The 27,126-nt window shown below is 41.0% G+C and overlaps 1 protein-coding gene across 2 annotated transcripts in view; it reads right to left on the bottom strand.

The window, feature by feature from the left end:
- Positions 1–27,126, bottom strand: part of grid2 (glutamate receptor, ionotropic, delta 2) — a 1,226,075-nt gene that overhangs the window by 54,756 nt on the left and 1,144,193 nt on the right. For both annotated transcript variants that reach the window (XM_063046850.1, XM_063046851.1), the window contains exon 14: positions 7,070–7,236. In XM_063046850.1, the coding sequence (XP_062902920.1) occupies positions 7,070–7,236 (167 nt within the window). The remainder of the gene's footprint in view (positions 1–7,069; positions 7,237–27,126) is intronic.

Genomic DNA, 27,126 nt, shown 5'->3' with positions numbered 1-27,126 from the left:
GGTAATGTTCTCTGTAGCAGCATGTTTGGGTTATAATTAGAGATAATGGAACTTGTATTCATTTGCTAACCAATTGGGATAGATGTTATTCTTTCTGTCTGTGTGAAAGCTGTTAGTTTGCGCGGGCTTGGGGGAGAAGGCGTAAGGAGGATGAAGAGAGAAGACGTGGCTTGAGGAGATGGTGGTCGGATCTGCTGGGCTTGGGCTCGGGGCGGGAGCCCAGTGGTCGATGACGAGCGAAGGAGGATCAGCGAAAGGGACTCCGTGAGCTCCAGCGTTTGTGCACTGGACATGTTTATGGGATTATTGGCGCCTTTAATTTGTTTTCCTTTTCTTTTGTTTCTCTACTAACCCCATACTTAAATATAAAATCTTAATCCTTTAACTGCACATTGTGGACTGAATGTTATTTCGGGGTACTGATGTTACACAGGGGACACAACACGCAGCATCCACCCAAACAAGAGTGCTAAAGTTTGGCCGGGTAGGGGGTGCCACCCCCAAGATCATGCCACTAGACAAAGCGAGTCTTACATATAATATTAAGTTATACTCTGTTTATATTCTGAAAGTCTTAATTCTACCTCTCTGTGTTATTACGTTATTGCCACTTTAGCATTTCTACTTGTAATACTTCTATGAACACAGCTCAGCACATGATGGAAACCAGCCTTCTCTCCATAGATTCTGTCTACACTTCTCATGACTTCAGTAAAGTAGCCAACCAAATCAAAGATTCCACCACAGACATTTGTTCTTTTCCTCATTCCCTCCGGCAGAAGATACATGCTCAAGGACAGCTTTTATCTTGCTGTTTTAAGACTATTGAATGGTCCCCTGGTATGACACGGTGGACTCTTGACTTCACAATCTACCATACTGTGGTCCTAGCTCCATATTTTCTGCCTGCACTCCACTTTCTCTGTGACTGTAACACTTTATTCTGCATTTGGCTATTGTTTTCTCTTGTATCACCACAACGCAATGAGATGATCCGAATACAAAGGTTTTCACTCTACATGTGACAATTATGAACCAATTCAACAATTTATTTCACATTGCACTGTGATTTTTTTTACACCATTTTGTTGCTTTGGGCTTGCTCCTGCATTTACTGTTGCATTTATTATTGCCAGGCATACTCGTTACTCTTTGAGCTTCAGGTGAGCAAGTAACATAGTTGGATGCATCAGCAAGGGAGATGAGGCTGAGTACGGGGCTACGGTAGGAAACTTTGCCACATGGTGTGAGCAGAATTATCTGCAGCTTAATACGAAAAAGACTAAGGAGCTGGTGGTAGAGCTGAAGAGAGCTAAGGTACCGGTGACCCCTGTTTCCATCCAGGAGGTCAGTGTGGACATGGTGGAGGATTACAAATACCTGGGGATACGAATTGACAACAAACTGGACTGGTCAAAGAACACTGAGGCTGTCTACAAGAAGGGTCAGAGCAGTCTCTATTTCCTGAGGAGACTGAGGTCCTTTAACATCTGCCGGACGATGCTGAAGATGTTCTACGAGTCTGTGGTGGCCAGTGCGATCATGTTTGCTGTTGTGTGCTGGGGCAGCAGGCTGAGGGTAGCAGACACCAACAAACTCATTTGTAAGGCCAGTGATGTTGTGGGGATGGAACTGGAATCTCTGACGGTGGTGTCTGAAAAGAGGATGCTGTCCAAGTTGCATGCCATCTTGGACAATGTCTCCCATCCACTACATAATGTACTGGTTGGGCACAGGAGTACATTCAGCCAGAGACTCATTCCACCGAGATGCAACACAGAGCGTCACAGGAAGTCATTCCTGCCTGTGGCTATCAAACTTTACAACTCCTCCCTTGGAGGGTCAGACACCCTGAGCCAATAGGCTGGTCCTGGATTTATTTCCTGGCATAATTTACATATTACTATTTAATTATTTATGGTGCAACTGTAACGAAAACCAATTTCCCCCCGGGATCAATAAAGTATGACTATGACTATGACTAATTTCATTGCACTCTAGTGTGAAGGGATCCGAGTGACATTTGCCTGCATGCTGGAGATCATTTTACATCAACTTACACCCATTGGCTTTAGAAGCCTGGTAGACGATGTTGGAGCATACAGGCAAAACCTGATTGGGTGCCACTGTAGCAGTTAGCTCAATGCTGTTACAGCTATTCAGAGTTCAAATCCAGCGACGTTCTGTAAGGTGTCTCTGTACATCCTCCCCATTTAATGCATGGATTGACCTGGGTGCACTGATTTCCTCCGACAGTTCAATGGCAAGATTAATGGGTCATTGTAAGTTGTCCCGTGATTAGGTTGATGTTAATCGGGATTGTGGGGTTACTGGGGCTGAAAGGGCCAACTCCACGTTGTGTGGCTAAATAAATAAATAAATAAATGAATGAATTAATTAAAACAGTCATGGATATGGTTCAAATAAAACTTGTGGCCTTGGGAACTGTGAAGCAAAATCATCACATCCTTTTCTATTATGGTACCCTTAAAATTCTTGTGCGCGTAGGATGAGAAATTCCACACCTATTTGTATCATTTCCTTGATAAGTGGCAAGCTTCAATTTTCAGGACAAACAAAAAAAAATGAGTTAGTCAAAAATCCCTCGATAAAATGCTGCTTGCTTTGTAAGGTGTAAGTGGCCAGGGGTATGTTTATCAATCAATTCAGGGATCAGTGAGGGGTCGATACTCAGCAACTGATAGTTTCCTGTGTTGCATTGTGAATATAGAAAATGTGTCAGCTAAAATATTGGCACTGTCAACTGATGGGGTCAATCAACCTTCCCTTGAGGACTGTTAGGAAATGATAAATCGTGCTTGATTTCTATCACAAATTGTGCGTTATTTTCCTTTGGTAGTGCTTTTGTTGTTGATCTGATTTCCAAGGCTTTATGTCAAAATTGTTTGGAGTTTAATTAAGTGGCAATGGTATAGTAAAGTAAGGGAAATTATGAAAAATTTCAAATCTGAGTACTGTTAAGTCATCATATCCAGTTGCATTTCCTGTGCTCCCCTTCCGGCTTCAGGATTTCAGCAACAGCTTTGATCTGCCTTTCACAGCTTTGACATGTTCGCTCTCTCTCTTTCTCTGTCCTCATGGACCTGCCCCTGGCCCTTTTCCCTCTGTCCTATCCATTTCTCCTCCAGACCCCACCCACAACCATTCTTGTAATTTAAAACTAGCATTTTCTCACTTCCCTATGTTTTGATGACTTGTCTTAGACTGAAATGTTAACCATTGAGTGTTTCCAGCATTTTCTGTTTGTGTTTCAGATTGCTCAATTTGCAGTTCTATGATTTTCATTTTCAGAATTTCCCTGAGAAACTCAATATTGGGTATCTCTGTCAGGGATGATGATTGATTATTACTGATGCCACTTCATATCACACACATATCATGGAGACAATGCTGGCTGCACACCCTCTGTGAATTGTCTCAACTCCTGAAGCTGTTGGCTAAAACCGGGTAGTAACAATAACATTTTGATTAATTGTCAACCTTTATACTCTTTCAGTTTCTTTATATTTAGGTTGGTTTATTGTTAAATACACCAGAGTGAAATTAAATTGTTTGTTTGCATGAAGATCACAGAAAACATGGTTATAATAAATACAATAAATACAACAATAAGCACAAAACAACAGTTTGGTGCAAAGGTTACAGTGCAAAAAGAAATGCTAAAGTGATAATAACAAGATAACCGAGAAAGGTAGAATTACGTCTGAGAACCTGATATCATCACTGTGAAGGGGGTGTGAAAGTCATGAGTGATTCAGAAGTCTGAGAGCATTGTGTTTTTTTTAAGTTTATAGGTCAGATAATTAGGTATATTTAAGATGGAGATAGATTAATATTTGAAAGATCATTCAGGGGTAGTTGGCACAGAAGAGGAGTTGAAGCCAGTACATATCAGCCATTATCATATTGAATAGTCAGGCAAGCTCACATCTGACTTCTGCTCCTATTTTTTTGTGTTCTTGTATTCTGTATTCTACATGACAGGACAGTTGGCTTCAACTCACCAATTTTTGTTGATGCACAATAGAAAACATCTTTTTTGGATGCTTTATGGCTTGGTATGGCAACTGCTCTGCTTAATATCGCAAGAAACTGCAGAGAGTTGTGGACACAGCTCAGCACATCACAGACACAAGCCTCCCTTCCATGGAGAGCGTCCATACTGTCTTGATAAAGCAGCTAATATAATCAAAGACTTTACACATCCCAGACAATCTCTCTTCCTCTCCCATCAGACAGAATTTACAAAATAATAAAAGCTCATGCCACCAAGCTTGAAGAGAGCTTCTATCCCACTTTATAAAATTATTGAATGGTCCCCTAGTACAATAAGATGGACAACCTACAGTCTACTTTGTCATGGCCTTGGAATTTATTGTCTGCTTTCACTGCAACTTTCTCTGTAACTGTACCAATATACTGTCGTCTCCATTTTCTCACTTCTTTCCCTTGTACTATCTTGGTACATTGATGTGATGACATGATTTGCACGGATGGCATGCAAAATAAAGATTTTCACTGTTCCTTGGTACATGTGATATTAATAAACCTACTACCACTGACCAACAGTAGGTTCCAACATTGAAAGGTAGCGTGGGCCTGACGCACAGACTGGTCCACACCAGCTCCCACTGTTTGCACTCAATAGAAGCAGGGTTCCTGTTCATTTGCTGAGAGATCTGAACCAGGAGCACTCAAGATGAACGCTTGTTCATAAAGAGTCAGCATCTATCATACTGATGTGGCCAGTTTGGCTCATTTTCAATTCTGTGCAAAATTGATTGCAAAAGAACAGCACCACGCCAAGAAAGGAAGACGGATTGCCTCTGTTGAACTGTGACAGTCAGCAAGAACCAAGTGCAATGGTGTAGAGATACATCCTAATCTCTGATTAATCTCAGCTGCCCCTGCGGAACAATTACTGGGCCTCACGTTGGGAGATGCTGAAGTCTCGGTCTCTGAGTTAATACAAAACATTGTAGTCTCTACAAATACCCTGTGGGCATATTGAAGGTTCTGCTTGGTTGTGGACATTAAATGTGTGGAAGCCAGTGTGGGTCGCAACTTTGCAAAATTTGGCTGTAGTTTTTATGAAGATTGAGACTGCTAAACTTTCTTGCCTCTGTAATTCCTTTCTGCTGCTGTGCTCTGAATGCACTATGTATGTCATCTTGCCATTTAAACTCTTGAGATAGCCTCCAAGGCACTATTACATTAGATGGAAGGATTTGTGCAATTCTGCAGCAATATAATAGAACAGTCCTGTGCCTGGCACTGATAGTAAAGAAAGGAAAGGAGTTTTCATGGAACCTATGGAGTCTTGGCGTCATTGGATCTTGTCCAGCCAATGGTGTATTTTCAAAAGGCGTAAATTAAAAGAAATGGGGCAAATGATGGAGTGAATAACTCCCTAAAAGATTGCTGCAATAAATAACCTAACTGTTTGCTTTGTTGTTTTGATTGAAGAATAAATACTGATTTGGTTACAGGGGAGAACTCCTCTATCTCTTGTGTCCAAAAATTACACTATGTACACCTGATAGAGCAGAAGGCAGCTCAAAGGAGTATTTTATCCAGAGGCAGCATTCCTGACAGTGTTGTACACCACTCCAGTAACAATCTTTATTAATTCTTCAGAGTGGAAACTGACTCCACAATGTATGGACTCAGAGGCAAAATACAATCACTGCGCAATTAGCATAATTAGCTGCTAGTCTTTACCTCTGATGCTTCACCAGTGCACATAAAGTGTGCTTTCTGAGGAATATAATATCCCTACTTCTCATACAAAGGACCATCAGCTTAGGAGGCACTTGGGAGGATTCCAGGGTGCAAAATATATTATCAAACCATTAACTTGACCTCTTCTCTTATTGTTACTACAGTATTTCTTTTTGCATTACCAGAGTTTGCACTATTCCTTTGTTTATGTATCAGTCATTGCATTTATTATTGCACTTATTATCACATTGAGAATCATTGCATTTAGTATACAGTTTACTCTGTGATCAAGAAATTTCATTGCACACTGGTGCATATGACAATAATCTGAAGTCTGGAAATAGGATTTTTACATATGACCTTGGTTAACTTGACTTTGAATGTGTGTGTGTGTGTGTGTGTGTAGGGAAACTACCTAAGTTTCTCAGTAGAGGGCAACACTATAATGACAACATAAACCAAAAATAAAACAGCTTTTGGTGCTTAACATCCAAGCTGATTGCTGGTATATATGAGCTTTTCCTGACTACCTGTTGTCACAGAATGTACTCCAGGATGTGGGTAACTCAAATTCTACAGACTGTTAAAATTGATTAGCTCAGTTTTATATGGGTGCCTGATGTAAATTCAGCGGGTCTCAATGTGATAAATTACCTTGCAAAGAAAACCATGCTTCATATAACTAGCTGTTCTTCCAATGAAATGTCATATTGAGGATTAGAGTATTCTCTCACATGAATATCAAAGAGAGAAGAAGAGGAGGATGAAGACGAACCGAAAGAAGAGGAGAAAGAAGAGGAAAAAGAGGAAGAGGAAGAGGAAGAAGAAGAGTAGTTTGATTTTTGGAAGCATAGGTTGCCCATCCACGTATTCTGTCTCAGAACATCTCAGGACCAGTTTGGAAACAAACAATATGCTTCTATGTAGAGATTCTGTTCCAAAACACTTCCATTGCTTTACCCTCATCTTTGTCTGCTTGATTCACATTTTCACTAATCCAAAAGAATTTCCATCTCCTCATCCACAGACAAATGCTGGCAACAATTTGGGTGTAGATCCACAGATTAGATAAGAGTTGCAACATAAAAGTACAAATATGACTTTAATGAAGAGCAAATTACATGTTTTTTTTGCATCAGTATATCAAATGTTACTTGTATAAAATATACTTTGGAAAATTGGGAAGGGCATGCTTTGTATCAGAAGTATATACCTTGGCCTGTTGAATGTTTGTTTGTTTGATACTACCTTTATACAGTAGCTTTTATGTTTCTGAGACCAAGGTTAAATGTACAGGCTGGGTTTTCCTCAGTCTGTGAAGTCCTACCTTTGGGAAAAGATATCTCTGTAAGGGCTGCCATGTTGGAGGGCAATGCCGTATCCTCGGTCTGCCAGAGCATTGCCAACAGTGAACAAAGAACAGTCAGGGCTGTTTAGGGCGATGTATTCCAACACTGCCACGTCCCACACAAAAGCATAGTTGCCAGCTTTCACCTGCAAGTGAGAAATTAGATTTTAGTCAAACCCCATGCAGTTCAATCTGGTTGTTGTCTGATTAAAAACCTAGGCTGCCACAATTGTGTAGTATGGAGGGACCGTTGTAGTACCGATGGTGTCTCCTTTTGGATAGGCCATTAAACCAGGACTTTCCAAGGCATAATTTTCCCCCTCAGACGCATGTGAGACATCACATATTGGTATTCAAATGGCTCTTCTCGGGCCAATATTTTTATCTTCATTTACCATCTCTGAAACTGAATACATAGTTACTGTATTATTACCTCATAGGGGTGTATGAGAGACATCGATAAGGTAGGATGCAATTGACAAATACTAGTGGGCACAGCTTTAAGGTGATAGGGATAATGTTTAAAGGAGATTTATGAGGCAAGTTTTTTTACATGGAGTGTGACTGGCGCCTGCAATGTGCTGCGAAGGGAATCGGTGAAAATAGACATAGTAGCAATGTTTAAGGGACATTCAGATAGGCACATGAACAGACGGAGAATGGAGTGATTTAGATGATGTGCAGGCAAATGTGTATTGGCGTTGTGGTTTGCACAAACATCGTGGGCTAAATCCTGTGTTGTACTGTTCTACGTTCAATGACACCACTATTTGTGGAACCTCACTATGTTGCAACATTACATCAGTGATTACATTTAAAGTACTTAATTGGATTTAAAGCACAATGGAATATCCTGAAAGGGAATGTAAGAATCTAATTAAATTGGTCCTTCTTTCCATTCCTCCTGATAATACCTTTTGAGTGAACACTTAAATAGAAGACATAAACACGAGGAAATCTGCAGATGCTGGAAATTCAAGCGACACACATAAAAAATGCTGCTGAACGCAGCAGGCCAGGCAGCATCTATAGGAAGAGGTGCAGTCAACGTTTCGGGCCGAGACCCTTCGTCAGGACTAACTGAAAGAAGATGTAGTAAGAGATTTGAAAGTGGGATCTCTTTCAGTTAGTCCTGATGAAGAGTCTCGGCCCGAAACATTGACTGCACTTCTTCCTATAGATGCTGCCTGGCCTGCAGCGTTCACCAGCATTTTTTTATGTGTGTTACTTAAATAGAAGAGTAAGTTTTTCTTTGATTCCATGTCACCATACTACTTCAGGCTGGCTTTCCTTGTGAGTTTGTCACTTAAGAATCCAATTATACAACACATTCCAAGACAGGTTATTTGGTATTGATGCTCCAAAACCACAAAATAGTGGCATTAAGCTTCAAGTAGTTAGGTAAAAGGTAACAGGGGAATTATTCCCAGTAGGAAGATTAGTAATCAGAGGCTAAACATCGAACTGCAAGATAAGGAGGGGTTATCATTAAGTGAGCTATTCAGGTTTGAAATGGAAAACCAGAAAGATGAGTGAATGAAGACTCAAATGTAACTTTCAGAGGGGAGTTGGACAAATACTTAAAAAAGTGAACACTTTGAATTAGGACAGAGAAAAAGTGGGGTACGTGGGATAAATTGGATAACTCTTCTAAAAAGCTAGAATGAGGATACCCTTCTGTTCACTATAAACATTTAAACAGTTTTGATTTATACAGTGCCTTTAGTACAAAAAAGAAAATCTCCAAGTCGCTTTACAATGGTAACAAGGACTACAGTGGGAAATGTGAACAAAGATGCTGCATTAACCACCAATTTACCTGCTGCTACTACTGATCACCAGTGACATTTGTTCATTATCAATATTAGGATCATAGTTGACAGTTGCCACTGCTGCCCATTAACATAAGGAAACAAACTTGATGATCCTCCAATTGAAATTTCTATTTCAAATGCTGCAGATGCAGTACAAATTGATCCTGAGAGAGAATTAACAAGATTTTTATAATGAGGAAACCTGGCTCTTATTCTGAAACTATTTCTGACAGAAGAGTTGTCTTTGGAGAAAAACCCTCATGAAAGTTGTCACCTTTGTAAGGCGAACAAGTTGAAATAATGAACTGTGTTCCAGGTGGCTGTTCTCTCTCAGGATTTCATAAGGTCATACAGAAACTTGAGACATTAGAAATGTTCTAAAGCTCCTGAGTCCTGTGAATGCATACATGATTAAGTTAAGTATGATAGTTGTGAATTTTTAAAAATCTGTTGGTTGGTTCAATGAACCTTTAATCCCAGCAGAGAGAAGATTGAAATGCAAGTAGTTTAGGAATCAGTGCAGTAGTCCAATTATACCTTTCTGGCATTTCACCCATTACTTAAGACTAAAGGTGCTACAGAAACTTTAAGAAGTCCACTGCCTTATGTGTCCACTGCCAGTTCCATTGTGGATACAGCTGTCCCTACCACTAAAAACATCAGCAAAAGCTGTAACCTTAGGAAGGCAATACCAGTCATTAAGGGCCCCCACCATCCAGGCCATGCCCTCTTCTCAGTGCTGCCAGCAGGCAAGAAGTACAGGAGATTGAAGAACCACACCTCAAGGTTCAATAACAAGTTCTTTCCCATTGTCATTAAGTTCTTAAGTCAGCCTGTAAAACTCTAATTCTTCCTCGCAGTATATTTCCCTCAACTTGTAGAAATATTATGTTACTTTTGTTTACTATTTCATGTAAATTATGTACAATATATTGTATGATAATCCAAGTTTATGTAAGTTGTATTTGTCATGTTTGTAATGTTTTTGTGCTACTTCTGCTACCAAATTCTAACTTTCATGATGTTTATACCTTTTGTAAATTTTCCTGTGATAATAAATCTGAACTTGAATTTGAACTTGATGTAATGAAACAGGTTGGTGCTTCTTTGGAATGAACATCTAACAATGACTGGAAAAATTCTTAAAGCAAATGACAAATATAAGTTGATTTTAAGGAGGGATGGTTATGAGAAGGAGAGATTTTTAGGGAGGGAATTGCTGAGCTTGAGTCTCGAGCAGCTAGGGCACAACAACCAACAAATTCAGAATATAGAACAGCACAGCACAATACAGCCCACAATATTGTGCTGACCTTTTAACTTACCTCAAGATCAATCTAATGCTTCACTTGCAAATAGCCCTCCATATTTCATTAATTCATGTGCTTATCTAAGAATCTTGTAAATCTCTCTAATGTATCCACCTCTACCATCACCCTGGCAGTGTGTTCCAAGCACTTATACCAGCTGAGAGGATCACAGGGGTCTCCCTACCATCCATTGGAGACATTTACCAGGAGTGCTCCGTACACAGGGCCCTTAGTATTATTCAGGATCCAACCCAACCATCCAGCATCCTCTTTGACTTTCTACCATCAGACCAGAGACTCCGATGCATAAAAACAAGATCACAAGATCACAAGACAAAGGAGCAGAAGTAGGCCATTCGGCCCATCGAGTCTGCTCCGCAGCTCCCCCATGAGCTAAACTATTCATCCATCTAGTTCCAATTTCCGGCTTTTCCCCCATATCCCTTGACACCCTGACTAATTAGATACCTGTCAATCTCCTCCTTAAACACCCTCAATGATCGGGCCTCCACAGCTGTATGTGGCAATGAATTCCACAAATCCACGACCCTCTGGCTAAAAAAATTTCTCCTCATCTCTGTTTTAACTGGGTACCCTCCAATTCTAAGACTATGGCCTCTTGTCCTGGACTCACCCACCGAGGGAAACAACCTTTCCGTATCTACTTTGTCCAACCCTTTCAACATTTGAAATGTTTCTATGAGATCCCCCCTCATTCTTCTATACTCTAATGAATACAATCCAAGAGCCGACAAACGCTCCTCATATGTTAGCCCCTGCATTCCAGGAATCATCCTCGTAAATCTTCTCTGAACCCTCTCCAACATCAGTCTATCCTTTCTAAGATAGGCGGCCCAAAACTGCACACAGTATTCCAAATGAGGTCTCACTAATGCCGCATAGAGCCTCATCAACACCTCCTTAATCTTATACACTATTCCTCTTGAGATGAATACCAACATAGCATTCGCTTTCCTTACCGCCAATCCAACTTGGTGGTTAACTGTGACAAGAATACACATAGATTAAGATGTAGCTGCCCTGTGCTGGCACCAGTGGGATCAGCAGTTGGTCTGCCACCTGTCTTCAGGAGAGAGAGAGAGAAGGAAAACAATGGAGCAGCATTTGGAGATGTGTAATGAAGGGACGGGAGACAGAGTAACAGAAGGAGAGAGCTGTCAAGATCGGCTCCCCCTTTGAACGCTGAACTGTTTGAAGTGATGGACAGGCGATACCCCAGCAGGGGGATAAAAAGGGACAGGTTCGCTAAGGCAGGACACACACGACACCCGAGGTAACGAGACCCTGGAAGCGGTGCGCCTCTCACAAGTCGGTGGGAAGCTTTTGGACGGATGGTCGCGGGATCAAGCCATAGGCGCTCAGGGTGGAAAGGCACGATCGGTGGGAACCTGGTGTGTGTCCACCCTTGCCTGGGTGCCGGGTTCACCACAGGAAAACGATCGTATCTGGAAACGGAGGGGTCACGGTCGGTGACCTCAGATGACATCACAAAGGGCTCGCCTGAAAGCTGACTGCGAAGGTCTGTGTGGAAGCCGTTTTGAATATTCATTCGTTTTTGCTCTCTCTCTCCTTCCCCCCACTGTCCATCACCACGGCAGCAATTACTGCGAATTGAACTGAACTAAATTGAACTGAACTTTGCGTCACTTTGAAACTGGTCATTTACCCGTAGACAACGATAGAGCTTGATTGATCCTGTTACCTTAATTCTGTGTACATGTATGTTTATCATTGCTGAACTGTTGCATTCATTATCCTTTTGATTAGAGTACTGTGTTGCTTGTTTCTTTAATAAAACTTTCTTAGTTCTAGTAATCCAGACTCCAACTGAGTGATCCATTTCTGCTGGTTTGGCAACCCAGTTACGGAGTACGTAACATAACCTTTAGGGTATCCAGCACGAGGACCACCAAGTTCCTTTGCACTTCCGATTTTTGAATTTTCTCCCCATCTAAATAATAATCTGCCTGATTATTTCTTCTTCCGAAATGTACAACCGTATATTTGTCAACGTTGTATCTCATCTGCCATTTCTTTGCCCACTCTCCTAAACTGACTAAGTCTCTCTGCAACCCTTCCGTTTCTTCAACATTTCCTGCTCCTCCACCTATCTTGGTGTCATCCGCAAATTTAGCCACGAAACCATTTAATCCATAATCCAAATCATCGATATACATCGTAAAAAGAAGCGGCCCCAACAATGACCCCTGCAGAACACCACTAGTAACCGGCAACCAATCAGAACAGGATCCCTTTATTCCCACCCTTTGCTTTCTGCCTACCAGCCAATGCTCCACCCATTTCAATATCTTTCCTATAATTCCATGGGCTCTCATCTTATTAAGCAGCCTCATATGTGGCACCTTATCGAAGGCCTTTTGAAAATCCAAATACACAACATCCACAGCCTCTCCCTTGTCAATCTTATTCGAGATTACCTCAAAAAATTCCAATAGGCTGGTGAGGCAGGATCTTCCCTTCATGAAACCATGCTGGCTTCGGCCTATCTTGTCATGCACCTCGAGGTATTTCATAACCTTGTCCTAGAGGATTGACTCCAATATCTTTCCAACTACCGATGTCAGACTAATAGGTCTGTAATTTTCTTTTTGCTGCCTCCTTCCTTTCTTACATAGCGGAACTACATTTGCGACCTTCCAGTCCTCCAGAATCATGCCAGAGTCTATTGATTCCTGGAAGATCATTTCCAATGCTTCCACAATCTCCAAAGCCACCTCCTTCAGAACCCTTGGGCGCACCTCATCCGGACCGGGAGACTTATCTATTCTTAGTCCATTTAGCTTCCCAAGCATTTTCTCTCTAGTAATCTTGACTGTACCTAATTCCATTCCCTGATACCTCTGGCTATCAGGTATATTGCTCATGTCTTCCACTGTGAAGACTGATGCAAAATACTCATTCAGTTCCTCTGCCATCTCTTTGTTATCCATTATAATTTCTCCAGCATCATTTTCAATTGGTCCCGTATCTACTCGTCACTCTTTTACTCTTCATATAGTTGAAAAAACTCTTAGTATTCCTTTTTATGTTAATCACCAACTTCCTTTCATAATTCATCTTTTCTTTCCTAATGACTTTCTTAGTTTCCTTCTGTCAGTTTTTAAAAGTCTTCCAGTCCTCATTTTTCCCACTAATTTTTGCTTCCTTGTACGCCGTTTCTTTTGCTTTTATTTTTGCCTTAACCTCTCTCGTTAGCCACATTTGTGCCATTTTTCCATTCATGATTTTCTTTTTTCTTGGAATATATTTTTCCTGCATTTTCCTTATTTCTTGTAGGAATTTCATCCAATTCTGCTCTGCCGTCCCTCCATTTAGTTTACTTTTCCAATCGACTTGGGCCAGTTCCTCTCTCATACCACTGTAATTTCCCCTGTTCCACTGAAATATCGATACACCTGATACCAGCTTCTCCTTTCCAAATTTGAAACTGAACTCAATCATATTATGATCACTACTTCCAAGGGGTTCCTTTACCTCCAGCTCCCTAATCACCTCAGGTTTGTTACGCAGTACCCAATCCAAAACAGCCGGTCCCCTGGTGGGCTTCTGGACAAGTTGCTCCAAAAAACCATCCTGTAGGCATTCTACAAACTCCCTCTCCTGAGATCCATTACCTTCCTGACATTCCCAATCCACTTTCATATTAAAATCCCCCATAATTATCTTGACATTTTCCTTCTGACACGCTTTTTCTATTTCCAGCTGCAACTTGTAGTCCACATCCCGGCTGCTGTTGGAGGCCTGTATATAACTGCTATTAGTGTCTTTTTACCCTTGCCATTTCTTAATTCTACCCATAAGGATTCTACCTCTTCTGATCCTATGTCCCTTCTTTCTATTGATTTGATATCGTTACTTACCATCACGGCCACACCACCCCCTTTACCTACCTTCCTATCCTTACTGTACACTGTGTATCCTGGGATATTCAGCTCCCAATCACATCCATCATTTAGCCATGTCTCGGTGATGGCCACAATGTCATATCTTTTAACCTGTAGCTGTGCAGCAAGGTCATCCACTTTATTTCTAATGCTGCGTGCATTTAAGTACAGTACATTTAGATCAGTATTTGTTGCTGATTTTGCTATATTTCTATATTGCAGCAAATTATCCTGTATATTCACCGGCCTGTCCTTCTTGCCATCTTTGCTGCACAGTAATTTTGACTTATTTCTATTTTCCTCTTCCTCGACCCTAACACCTTGGTTTCCCTCCCCTTGCCAACTTAGTTTAGATCAGGATGGGAGACAGTTTCTTCCCCCAGGTCATTAGGCTTCTGAACTCCCAGCTGCATCGTGTTCGAAGTGTCACTGGTTAAATCCGTTCCGTACCTTACAATATTTAATATTAATGCACTTTAGTTTGTTATTTATGTGTGTTTCATCTGTAGATTTTATCCTTCCTTCATAAGTTATTGTGTGTAATGTGTACTATGCTTTACACCCTGGCTGTAAATGAAGCATTGTCTCATTTCTATATACATTATGTGGTTATACATGTTATATACTTGTATATTATTAAATACCAATAAACTTGACTTATCACTCTTCGTGTAAAAGTCCTGTCTCTGACACATATTCCTTCAATCACCTTAATATTATGCTTTCTCATATCAGTCATTTCTGCTCTCGGAAAATAACTCTAGCTGGCCACTCTATCTATTAAGTTGCATCTCATCCTCCTTCACTCCAAAGAAAGAAGCCCTTGCTTGCTCAACCTTTCCTCATAAAACATGCTCTCTAATCCGAACAGCATCCTGGTGAATCTCCCCTGCACACTCTCAAAAGTTTCAACATCCTTTCTACAATGAAGCAACCAGAACTGAGTACACTGCTCTAAGTGCGGTCTAACCAGAGATTTATAGAGCTGCAACATTACAAATGGTGGAATGATTGAAATCTAGGACCTTTCAAAAGTAATTAAAAAACTGGAGGAATTCAGAGATTTTAAAGGGTTATAACTTTGTAAGAGGTAAGAGGTAAGAGGCAAAGAGGGAATTGGAAATAGAATAGGTTTGTTATTGTCAATTTATATAGGTACAGTGAAAAGCTCGTCATGCATACTGTTCATACAGACCAATACATTACACTGTGCATTGAGGTAGTACAAGATAAAACTAAAACAAAATGTGAATAAGGTAAGAGCTACAGAGAAGTGCAGTGCAGTTAAATTGTAAGGTGCAAGATCATAATCAAGTAGATTTTAATGTCAAGGGTCCATTTTATCTGACTAGGGAACAATTCAATAGTTTTATAACAGCAAGGTAGAAGGTACAGATGAAACACACATAAATAACAAACTAAAGTGCATTAATATTAAATATTGTAAGATATTGAGCATTGTAGTTTGTGCTTTCAGGCTTTTGTAGCTTCTACCCTGTGGGAGAGGGGAGAATAGAGAATGTCCGGGTGGGTGAGTTCTTTGATAATGCTGGCTGCTTTACTGAGGTACAAGAAGTACTGACAGAGTCCATGGAGGGGAGGCTGGGTTCCATGATGTGCTAAGCTATGTCCACAACTCTCTGTAGGTTCTTGTCATCAGGGGTAGAGCAGTTGCCATACCAAGTTGATATGCATCCAGATAGTATGCTTTAATAACAGTTGGTAAGGGTCAATATGGACACAACAGATTTCTTTAGCCTTCTGAGGAAATAGAGGTACTGGTGAGCTTTCTTCATCCTGGTGTCTACATGGTCGGACCAGGCCAGGCTATTGGTGATGTTCACCCCTAGGAATTTGAAGCTGTCAGCCTTCTCAACTTCAGCATTGTTGATGTATGCAGAAGCATGTGCACTGCCTCCTTTCCTGAAATCAAAAACCAGCTCTTTTGTTTTTCTGTCATTGAGGAAAAAAAATTGTCATGACATTATGTTACTAAGCTTTCTACCTCCTTCCTGTTCTCCAACTCATCTTTATTTAAGATGTGGCCCACGATGGTGCTATCATTGCAAACTTGTAGGTGGATTTAGAGCAGAGTCTGGGTATGCGGTCATAAATGTATTGTGAGTAGAGTAGCGGGTCTGAAGAATACAGTCTTCTGAAGCACCAGTGCTTAGAATAATTCTGGTGGAGGTGTTGCTGCCTATCATTACCATCGGCAATCTGTTGGTTAAGAAGTCAATGATGTAGTTACAAAGAGAGTTGGTCATGGTCTTTGGTGCTGAGTTTGCTTGGCATTATAGTATTGTAGTCAATAAACAATAGTCTGATGTTGGTGTCATTACTGCCCAGATATACCAGAAATGAGTGTTGGGTAATGTCATGAAGCTTCAGAAGGTGAATTGCATTGGTTCAAAGTCAGTAGGTGACGGGCCCAGATGGCGTCCCGGGACGGGTTCTCCGGGCCTGTGCAAGTAAGCTAGCTGGAGTGTTTGCTGACATCTTCAACTGCTCCTTGCTTCAGTCTAAGATCCCCTCATGTTTTAAGAAGGCAACGATAATTCCAGTGCCGAAGAAGAGCAAGGTGGCATGCCTGAATGACTATCGACCTGTGGCTCTGACATCAGTTGCTATGAAGTGCTTCAAGAGGTTGGTTATGGCACACATCAACCACAGCCTACTGGTCAACCTCGACGTTTTGCAATTCACCTACCGGAGCAACAGGTCAACGGCAGATGCCATCTCTCTAGCCCTACATTCCTCCTTAGAACACCTGGAGAATAAAGACGCATACGTAAGGCTCCTTTTCATTGACTACAGCTCTGCCTTTAATACCATCAGTCCAAATAAACTGATTCCTAGGCTCCAGAACCTGGGCCTTAGCACTCAGATCTGCAGCTGGATCTTCAGCTTCCTCACAGACAGGACCCAGGCTGTAAAAATAGGGGACAAGCTCTCCTCTACAATCACTCTGAGCACCGGTGCCCCACAAGGCTGTGTACTCAGCCCCCTGCTGTACTCACTGTATACCCATGATTGTGTAGCCAAGTTTCCATCAAACTCAATATATAAGTTTGCTGATGACACAACAATTGTAGGCTGTATCTCGGGTAATGATGAGTTTGAGTACAGAGAGGAAATTAAGAACCTGGTGGCATGGTGCGAGGACAATAACCTATCCCTCAATGTCAGCAAGACAAAGGAATTGGTTGTTGACTTCAGAAGGAGTAGCGGACCGCACGACCCAATTTACATCGATGGTGCGCAAATGGAACAGGTCAAAAGCTTTAAGTTCCTCGGGGTTAATATCACAAATGACCTGACTTGGTCCAACCAGGCAGAGTTCCACCAGCGCCTTTACTTCCTGAGAAAACTAAAGAAATTTGGCCTGTCCCCTAAAACCCTCACTAATTTTTATAGATGCACCGTAGAAAGCATTCTTCTAGGGTGCATCACAACCTGGTATGGAAGTTGTCCTGTCCAAGACAGGAAGAAACTGCAGAAGATTGTGAACACGGCACAGCACATCACAGAAACCAATCTTCCATCTGTGGACTCACTTTACACCGCACGCTGTTGGAGCAGTGCTGCCAGGATAATCAAGGACACGACCCACCCAGCCAACACACTTTTCGTCCCTCTTCCCTCCGGGAGAAGGCTCAGGAGCTTGAAGACTCGTACGGCCAGATTTGGGAACAGCTTCTTTCCAACTGTGATAAGACTGCTGAACGGATCCTGACCCAGATCTGGGCTGTACCCTCCAAATATCCAAACTTGCCTCTTGTTTTTTTTTGCAGTACCTTACTTTCCATTTTTCTATTTTCTATTTATGATTTATAATTTAAATTTTTAATATTTACTAATTTTAACTATTTTTAATATTTAATATTTGTAATCCAGGGAGTGGGAAGCGCAGAATCAAATATCGCTGTGATGATTGTACATTCTAGTACCAATTGTTTGGTGACAATAAAGTATAAAGTATAAAGTACAAAGTTTAAAGTAGGTGAATTGCATTGGGTCAAAGTCGACTGTGGAAGACTGGAGTTTATGCACACCGTGACCAGCATCTCGAAGCACTTCATAATGGTGGATATCAAAACCACCAGGTGCTGTCAATAAGATATATTTCCCTATTTTTCTTAGGTACAGGGATGAAAGTGGTCTTCTTAGAGCAGGTGGGCACCTCAGATTGAAGCAGGGAGAGGTTAAGAATGTCTGAAAATACCCACACTAGCAGATCTGCACAAGATCTGAGGACACGGCTAGGGGCACCATAGGGGCCTAATGCTTTCTGAGGGGAAAAAGATGGCATTTGAAACAAGGACCTAAATTTTAATATCAATGTTGGTCCAGTATGTACTTGGACCAAATAACCTAGGAGAAAAGGATAGCAGAACTTGATGTAAAGTTGCTCCAAAGCTTTTTGAATTTCCTCCTTTATTTTCTTGTGAAATACACCCATAGGACCCATAAGTATTCTGTTTATTTAATATTCAGATTTCTGTACTTTACAGCAAGTTAATGCCCATTTGTTCGCATTTACACTCATTTCACATTCTATAGTTCTTCCTTATGAAAACTGTTGAAAATAACACATTTGATCATAATCCTGGCTTTTTGTATTAGTGTTCCCCAAAATTATTTAACCTTTTTTTCTGGTCTCTCTAACTTCTAATTTCTCTTGCTGGTCTCTTGAATTTTCTAATATTTGCTTGTTCAACCACTTTATGTGAAAATTGCAATTTTCTGTTTCTTGTTCTCTTGTGTCCATTTCCTTGGTTTGAATGTTTTATTCATGCACAAGAGGATGCTCATTGGAATAACCCTTCATGGAAACGCTCAAATTGCTTTGGTCTTGCAGGCTCACTGCAGACAGCAGATGAGGCCCTTGTGAGTTACAAAATTTAGAGATATTGCAGAGGTTTGGACTGTAACTGGCTATTTTCAAATTATGCCAACACACTTTACAAAGTCTCCAACGTACACATAGAGTTGCAATCTTCTAGGATTGTCTGAAGTTTCAGAATTACTCCCCAGTTCTGGCAAAGTGCCTGGGAGCACACAGGGCTGCAATCTTCAGGGATTATCCAAAGCTACTAGGAATACTCTCCAGATCAGACAAGGGGTCTTGGTCTGGAAATATCAACTCTGCTTCTCTTTCTATGGATGCTGCCAGACCTGCTTTTTGTCTTCAGCATTTTCTGTTCCTCTTGGAAACTGCTACAGACAACTTTAGAAGTGGAAATGTCAGAACATTCGGAATAACTGGTGCTTCTTTCTACAGTCTTTGAAATACTTCTATTGGCGAGTTATTGATTGGAAAGTTTATTTTAGAATCATTATCAGAATTGTTATCTTTTTATATCACTGATTTATATGCTGTGAAATTTGTTGTTTTAAGGCAGCAAGGAAGTTCGAAGACATAAAATCATTATAAATTACAAAAAATAAATAGTGCAAAAATACTGAGGTGGTGTTTATGAGTTCATGGACTGATCAGAAATCTGACGGCAGAGGGGCACCTGAATCATTCTGTGTGAGCCTCCTGTCCCTCCCTCGTAATGGTAGTAATGAGAAGAGGCCATGTCCTAGACAGTGAAAGCCCTTTGTAATAGATGCCACCTTCGTGAGCCACTGCTGCTTGAAGATGTCCTTGTTGGTGGGGAGGGTCTTCCCCGTGATGGAGCTAGTTGAGTTTATATTGCTCTGCAGTTTCTTGTTTATTGGTGCATCCATTAAAGGCTGTGATGCATCCAGTCAGAATGCTATCCTTGGTCTTGTTGATGTTGAGTGCATGGTTGTTGATACAACACCATTCAACCAGCCTTTATCTCTCTTCCTGTATCATCCCCATCTGAATTTCTGCTAATAGCAGTTGCATCATTGATGAATTTATAGATGCCATGTGAGCTATGCCTAGCCACACAGCCATGAGTCTGGAGAGAAAAGAGCAGTGGGCTAAGCATGTATCTTAGAGCTGCACCTGTATTGATAGTCTGCAAGGAGAACTGAAGAATTTCTTGCAATAATAGCTATAGAAATTTTGGAGTGGTAAAAAGGATACTGCAATAATTGTGAGTAATTCTACTCATTATATGATACAACACACACAAAATGCTGGTGGAACACAGCAGGCCAGGCAGCATCTATAGGAAGAAGTACAGTCGACGTTTCAGGTCAAGACCCTTTGTCAGAACTAATGGAAAAAAAGAGGTAGTAAGAAATTTGAAAGTTGGAGGGGGAGGGGGAGACCTGAAATGATAGGAGAAGACAGGAGGGGGAGGGATGAAGCCAAGAGCTGGGAAGTTGATTGGCAAAAGGGATACAAGGCTGGAGAAGGGGGAGTATCATGGGACGGAAGGCCTTGGAAGAAAGAAAGGGGGAGGGGAACACCAGAGGAAGATGGAGAACAGGCAAGGAGTTATTGTGAGAAGGAAAGAGAGAAAAAAAAAATTTAAAAAATAATAAATAATAAATTAGGGATGGGGTAAGAAAAGGAGGAGGGGCGTTAATGGAAGTTAGAGAAATCAATGTTCATGCCATCAGGTTGGAGGCTACCCAGACGGAATATAAGGTGTTGTTCCTCCAACCTAAGTGTGGCTTCATCTCAACAGTAGAGGAGGCCATGGATTGACATATCAGAAAGGGAATGGGACATGGAATTAAGATGTGTGGCCACTGGGAGATCCTGCTTTCTCTGGCGGACAGAGTGTAGGTGTTCAGCAAAGCGGTCTCCCAATCTGCTTTGGGTCTTACCAATATTAGAAGGCCACACCGGGAGCACCGGACACAGTATATCACCCCAGCCAACTCACAGGTGAAGTGTCGCCTCACCTGGAAGGACTGTCTGGGGCCCTGAATGCTGGTGAGGGAGCAAGTGTAAGGGCAGATGTAGCACTTGTTCCGCTTACAAGGATAAGTGCCAGGAGGGAGATCGGTGGGAAGGGATGGGGGGGGGGAACAAATGGACAAGGGAGTCCCTTAGGGAGCGATCCCTGCGGAAAGTAGAAAATTGGGGGGGGGGAGGAAAAGATGTGCTTGGTGGTGGGATCCAGTTGTAGATGGCATAAGTTACGGAGAATTATATGTTGGACACAGAGGCTGGTGGGGTGGTAAGTGAGGACAAGAGGAACCCTATCCCTAGTGGGGTGGCAGGAGGATGGGGTGACAGCAGATGTGCATGAAATGAGAGATGCGTTTGAGGGCAGAGTTGATGGCGGAGGAAGGGAAGCCCCTCTCTTTAAAAAAAGAAGACATCTCCTTCACCCTGGAATGAAAAGCCTCATTCTGAGAGCAGATGCGGCGGAGATGGAGGAATTGAGAGAAGGGGATAGCATTTTTACAAGAGACAGGGTGGGAAGAGGAGTAGTCCAGGTGGCTGTGAGAGTCTATGGGCTTATAGTAGACATCAGTAGATAAGCTGTCTCCAGAGACAGAGACAGAGAGATCAAGGAAGGGGAGGGAGGTGTCAGAAATGGACCAAGTAGATTTGAGGGCAGGGTGGAAGTTGGAGGTAAAGTTGATGAAGTCAACGAGCTCAGCATGTGTGCAGGAAGCAGCGCCAGGTGATTAACAGGCTCTTAGCTTGACACATGAATATGTAGAGATAGGCAAGAGGAGACATATATCGATATGCAGAGAATAGAAGCATTGGACTATGGACAGACAGAAAGAACTCATCTAATTAAGCATTGTTAGCTTAATTAGTTCAGAGCAACATCATGGGCTGAAGGGTTGTTCCTCTATTGCACTGTTCCATGTGCTATATTTCATACAGATTTGACAAATCAAATTGGCAAGGGTAGACTTGGGGATGAGTTCATAGGGCGTATTCAGGATGTGTAGAGCAATATGTTGAAAGATTAACCAGGCTGCAAGATATTTTGGATCTGATATTGTGTAATGAGGTAGGGTTCGTTTATAACCTCACAGAAAAGGATCCTCAAAGAAAGAATGATCACAGCATGATGCAACTTCATTTTCATATGAGGGTGAGGAATCTGTGTCAGTATCTAGTGTCCTAAACATAAATTAAGACATTTACAGTGGAATAACAACAGGGCTGGCTGAAGTGATTTGGTCAGATGATATGTGAGAAATAATCTGAGGATATTTAAGGAGATACTTCTCAAATCTCAGCTCTGAGAAAGAAAGCCCCTTTGAGAAAAATGCCCATCCATGGCAAACCAAGGAAACTGAGATTGGTGACAAAGTAAATGCAAAGAAAAACCATACAGTGTTGCAATGATTAGCAAAGTCCAGCAGACTGGGAATTTTTTATAAACTGACAAAGAATGTGTAAAAAAATTATAAGGAAGAGGATTATGAGAGTAAACTAACAAATAAAAACAAATAGTAATAACTTTGACAGGTAAAAAGAAAAGAGAGTAAACATTGTCCCTGAAACAGGATGAGAATAAGAAATTAATAATCAAAAATAGACAATTGATGGATTCTAAATAGTTATTTTGGATTAGTCTTAACAGTCGAGACATTATGAACATTTCCATAATTATAGATAATAAGGGAGCTAAAGAGATGGAGGAATTTTCAACAATGTTCATCACTAGAGTGAAAGTAGTAGGCAGAATATTGATGGCACAGACAATTAAATCTGACAGTGTGTATCCTATGGTCTTAAATGAGGTAGCTGTAGAGGTATTAGATATATTTGTTGTGATCAACTCAAATTCTCTGTACTTAAGAGAGGTGCCAAAGGATTGAAACACTACACACTCACTGCCATGGTCCAAGAAAGAAGGGAAACAAACAATTGCTAGTCGCCTATCATCTATCACTGGGAAAACAGGAGAAAATCTGCAGATGCCAGAAACCAAGCAACACACACAAAATGCTGGGGGTCAGGCAGCATCTATAGAAAAGAGTACAGTCAACATTTTGGGCTGAGATCTTTTTTAACTTTAGTCCTGCTGAAGGGTCTCAGCCCGAAATGTCGACTGTACTCTTTTCCATGGATGCTGCTTGGCCTGTCGAGTTCCCTCAGCATTTTGTGTGTGCCACTGGGAAAATTCTAGAACCCATTAATAAGGAAGAGACAAAAGGATACTTAAGGAATCACAGGACTCTCAAGCAGAGATAACAAGGTTTTTGAAATGGGAATTCAAGTTTGATAAATTTGCTCAAGGTCTTTGATGATGCTCCAAAAAATGTAAAGAGCTAGGAGATGAGGTGTACTTGAAGTGTATGAAGACTTTTGATTAAGCACCATTTACAATGTTACTGCATAAGGTAAGAGTGTATTGAATTGGGGATCATATATTGATATGGATAGGGGACCCTCTCACTAACAGAAAACAAAGATTGAGTAACTGGGTCATTTGCAGATGGACAAATGGTATCAGTGGAATGCAACAGGCGTCAGTGCTCAGGATTCAACATTTCAATGTCTTTACTGATTATTTGCATGGACTCGGTTACTGTAGCCATGTTTGCTGATGATATACAGGTAAATGGTTAACAAGTTCTTTAGAGTCTGCTCTGGGATATACAAACATTTGTAGACAGATTAAGTGAGTAAGCAAGAAGCTGGCGCATGGAGTAAATGAGGGTTTCCATTTTGGAAACAAGAATGAAAAAAATTATTATTTAGTAGAAGTCATTAAACTGGAAAGAGTGCAAAAGATTTCTGAGGATTGTTAAGGAGTATGCTGGAGTTATGTGAATATAGCAGACATTTATTCAAAGAAGAACTAGTCTTCAGTTCTTAATGCACTGTAAGTTGTAAATTACAAGCAGTAATTTGAAGGCAAAAACACATTTTGCAAATAAACAATTCTCTCTGCCTAATAAACTCTTCTCAGTCTACTAGCCAGGTATAGGAATTGACTTTAACCAATGTTTGGTGACAAAATCGCCCATCTTCATCAGGGATGAGCCTAAGCATGGCTAGTCTGGTGGCATATATACCCCTGTTGTCTGTCCCTCCTGATTAGTTAGTCCTCAATCAATCAGGTTTCTGCTGTCCCACCTTGTTTATAATTGAATTCCTGTTCTTAGTTAGAGTGAGATCTTCATCTTTGTTAAAATTTTTTTCCTCTAGTTTTATTCTGATGGCTTCCTTCACCAGGTGAGCCCAAAAATCATTGGTGTGGTACAGTAGTCTTGTGCCATCGAAGTCAATCCACCGGCCATTGCAAATGCAAGATCTTGCTACCACCAGTTTCGCCAGCTAACCCAGACGGATACGCTCCCAATGCTCCTTGATGCTGGTTTCCACTGTGTGCCGTATCTGGCTGATATACTCTGCTTTGCATTCACAGGAAATCCTGTAAACGCCAGCCGTCCTGAGTCCTAGGTCATCATTGATCTCATAAGCTGGGATTTGAGCTTCCTTACGGGTTTGTGGATGCTTTTAAGCCTACATTTCTTCAGGATCCTGGCTATATTTCCAGAAATCGTGGAAAGATTCAATACTATCTGTACAGCACAGGCTGAGAGATATAGTTTGCAAAATGGTGACCATGACACATTTGCATCAACTGAGTGTTGAGACAATGAGGTTGTGTTAATTGGCCTGCATCAATCCAGGGTTTGAGTAGTGGATTTAAGTAATCTGCACCATTGTACACAAGTTCAAGGAAGCTTGCACACTGGACTGGTACTATCACTTATGTAGCTCTATCAGTAGTTGGGTGTTTGTCTCTCTGTCGTCAGAAGGTTTTTAGAAGATTGGTGTTAATTAGTTTCTCCTAGCAAAGGTGTTTGAACCTTTCAGAAGTGTGTTATAATTTCCAAAGTGCTGCCATTGTAAATATATATATCTCAAAGAAACCACTTGTGAACTCAAAGTATTAAAGTAAACAATGTCACTGTATTGAATCACCAACTGGTACCTTTGACCTTGAGGTTATAAAAATGTGTTGTACTCTGAGTTTGTGAGCAAATTCTGAGAATATCGCCAGAAGAATGCCTGCTGGTCCTGATGAATAAATACTTACACATACACAACTCCAGTGTCTCTGGTGACTTCGATTTTAATCACAAAAAGGATGCAACTTAGAATGGGAGGCTTAATTCATAGGATGATGAGAGATTATAGAGGTTTATAAGATCATGAAGGGCTTTAATTAGGTGAATAGCCATTTTTTTTTGACCAGGGTAGGGAAATACAGAATTTTGTAGAAAAGTTAGGTGTATTGTGAGAAGGAAGATTTGAAAGGGACATGGGGAACAAGCTTTTCACAAAGAGGGTACTGTAAAAGGAATAAGCTGCCAGAGGAAGTATAACTATGGTATTTCAAAGACGTTCTGACAGTTACCTGTATAAGAAAGATTCAGAGGGATATGGGATGAACCCAGTCAAATGCAACTAGCTGTGTTAGGCAGTTTCAAAAAGTTAGGTTGAAGGGCCTGTTCCCATGAAGTATTAATCTATAACTCCAAGTGAGACTACAAAGTGCTGTGCAACAGAGGCAGTCAGGAAGTTCTAGTGCATGAAACACATTTGCAGTATAGGTACTCCAAGTGATTAGGATGGACTGTCAGCCTGAGATTAGGATCAACTCTTTACTACAAGGGTACGGAGTATGGATATAGGGAAGTTCTAACACAACTTTATGGGGTATGATACACAAAATGTTGGAGGAACTTAGCAGGCCAGGCCAGGCAGTCCTACTGAAAGTTCTTGGCCCGAAATGTCAATTGCGCTCTCTTCCATTGAGGCAGCCTGGCCTGCTGAGTTCCTCCTGCATTTGGTGTGTGTTGCTTGGATTTCCAGAATCTGCAGATTTTCTCTTGTTTGTTTATGGGGTATGGGTGAGATGACACTTGGAGTACTGTGTGTGCAGTTTTGAAATCCATGTTTACAGAAGAAAATACACACATTGGAGGCAGTATAGAGAAGAATTATCAAATTGATTCCAGGGATGCAGGGATTGGCACATTGAGCATTTGGTGAACACGTTGGGCATTTATTCCCTATAGATTAGAATAATGAGTTGTGGTCTTATTAAAATATATAAAATTTGGATGGGGATTGATAGAATTGATGCCAGGGGGACGTTTCCCTTAGTTGGGATATCTACAAAGAGGGAAGCATAGTTTTGGAAAAAGGAATCAATTTAAGATGGGAACTGCAAGGGTAAAAGGATCCTGATGGCCGTTATATATAGGCCTCCAAACAATAGCTGGGATGTGGACTACAGATTACAACAGGAAATAGAAAAGGCATGTCAAAAGGACAATATTCATGGGAGATTTTAACATACAGGTAGATTTGCAGAATCAGGTTGGTGAAGAATCTCAAGAGAGTGAATTTGTTGAATGCCTATAAGATGGCTTTCTAGAGTAGCTTGTCATTGAGCCTATTAGGGGATCAGCTATACTAAATTGGGTATTATGTAATGAACCAGAGATGATTAAGGGGCTTAAGGTAAAGGTGATCACAAAATGACTGAGTTCTTCTTGAAGTTTGATAGGGAGAAAGTCTGATGTAGCAGTATTTCAGTAAAGGAAATTACAGTGGTATGAGAGAAGAGTTGGCCAAAGTAAATTGGAAGGAGATGTTGGCAGGGATGACAACAGAACAGCAATGGCTTGAGTTTCTGGGAAAATGAGGAAGGTGCAGGATAGATGTTCTCCAAAAACAAAGAAAAACTCAGATGGCAAAATAGTACAACCGTGGCTGACAAAGGAAGTTCAAAGCTAATGTAAATGTAAAAGAGAAGACATACAACAAAGCAAAAATTAGCAGGAAGCAAGAGGATTGAGTAGCTTTTAAAAACCTACAGAAGCAACTAAAAGAGTAAGTAGTAGGGAAAAGATGAAATACGAAAGCAAGCTAACAAACAATATCAAGGTAAATAGAAAATGCTTTTTTTAGTAAAAAGAGAGTTGAGAGTGGATATAGGACTGCTAGAAAATGAGGCCGGAGAAATAATAATGGGGGACAAGGAGAGGGCAGATGAACTAAATGAGCACTTAGAATCAGTTTTCACTGTGAAGACACCAGCAGTGTGCCGGATGTT

The sequence above is a fragment of the Mobula hypostoma genome, chromosome 4 (assembly GCF_963921235.1).
Source record: "Mobula hypostoma chromosome 4, sMobHyp1.1, whole genome shotgun sequence".
Classification (NCBI taxonomy): domain Eukaryota; kingdom Metazoa; phylum Chordata; class Chondrichthyes; order Myliobatiformes; family Myliobatidae; genus Mobula; species Mobula hypostoma.
Note: the sequence above shows the minus strand (reverse complement) of the source record. Positions and strands in the feature narration are given on the sequence as shown.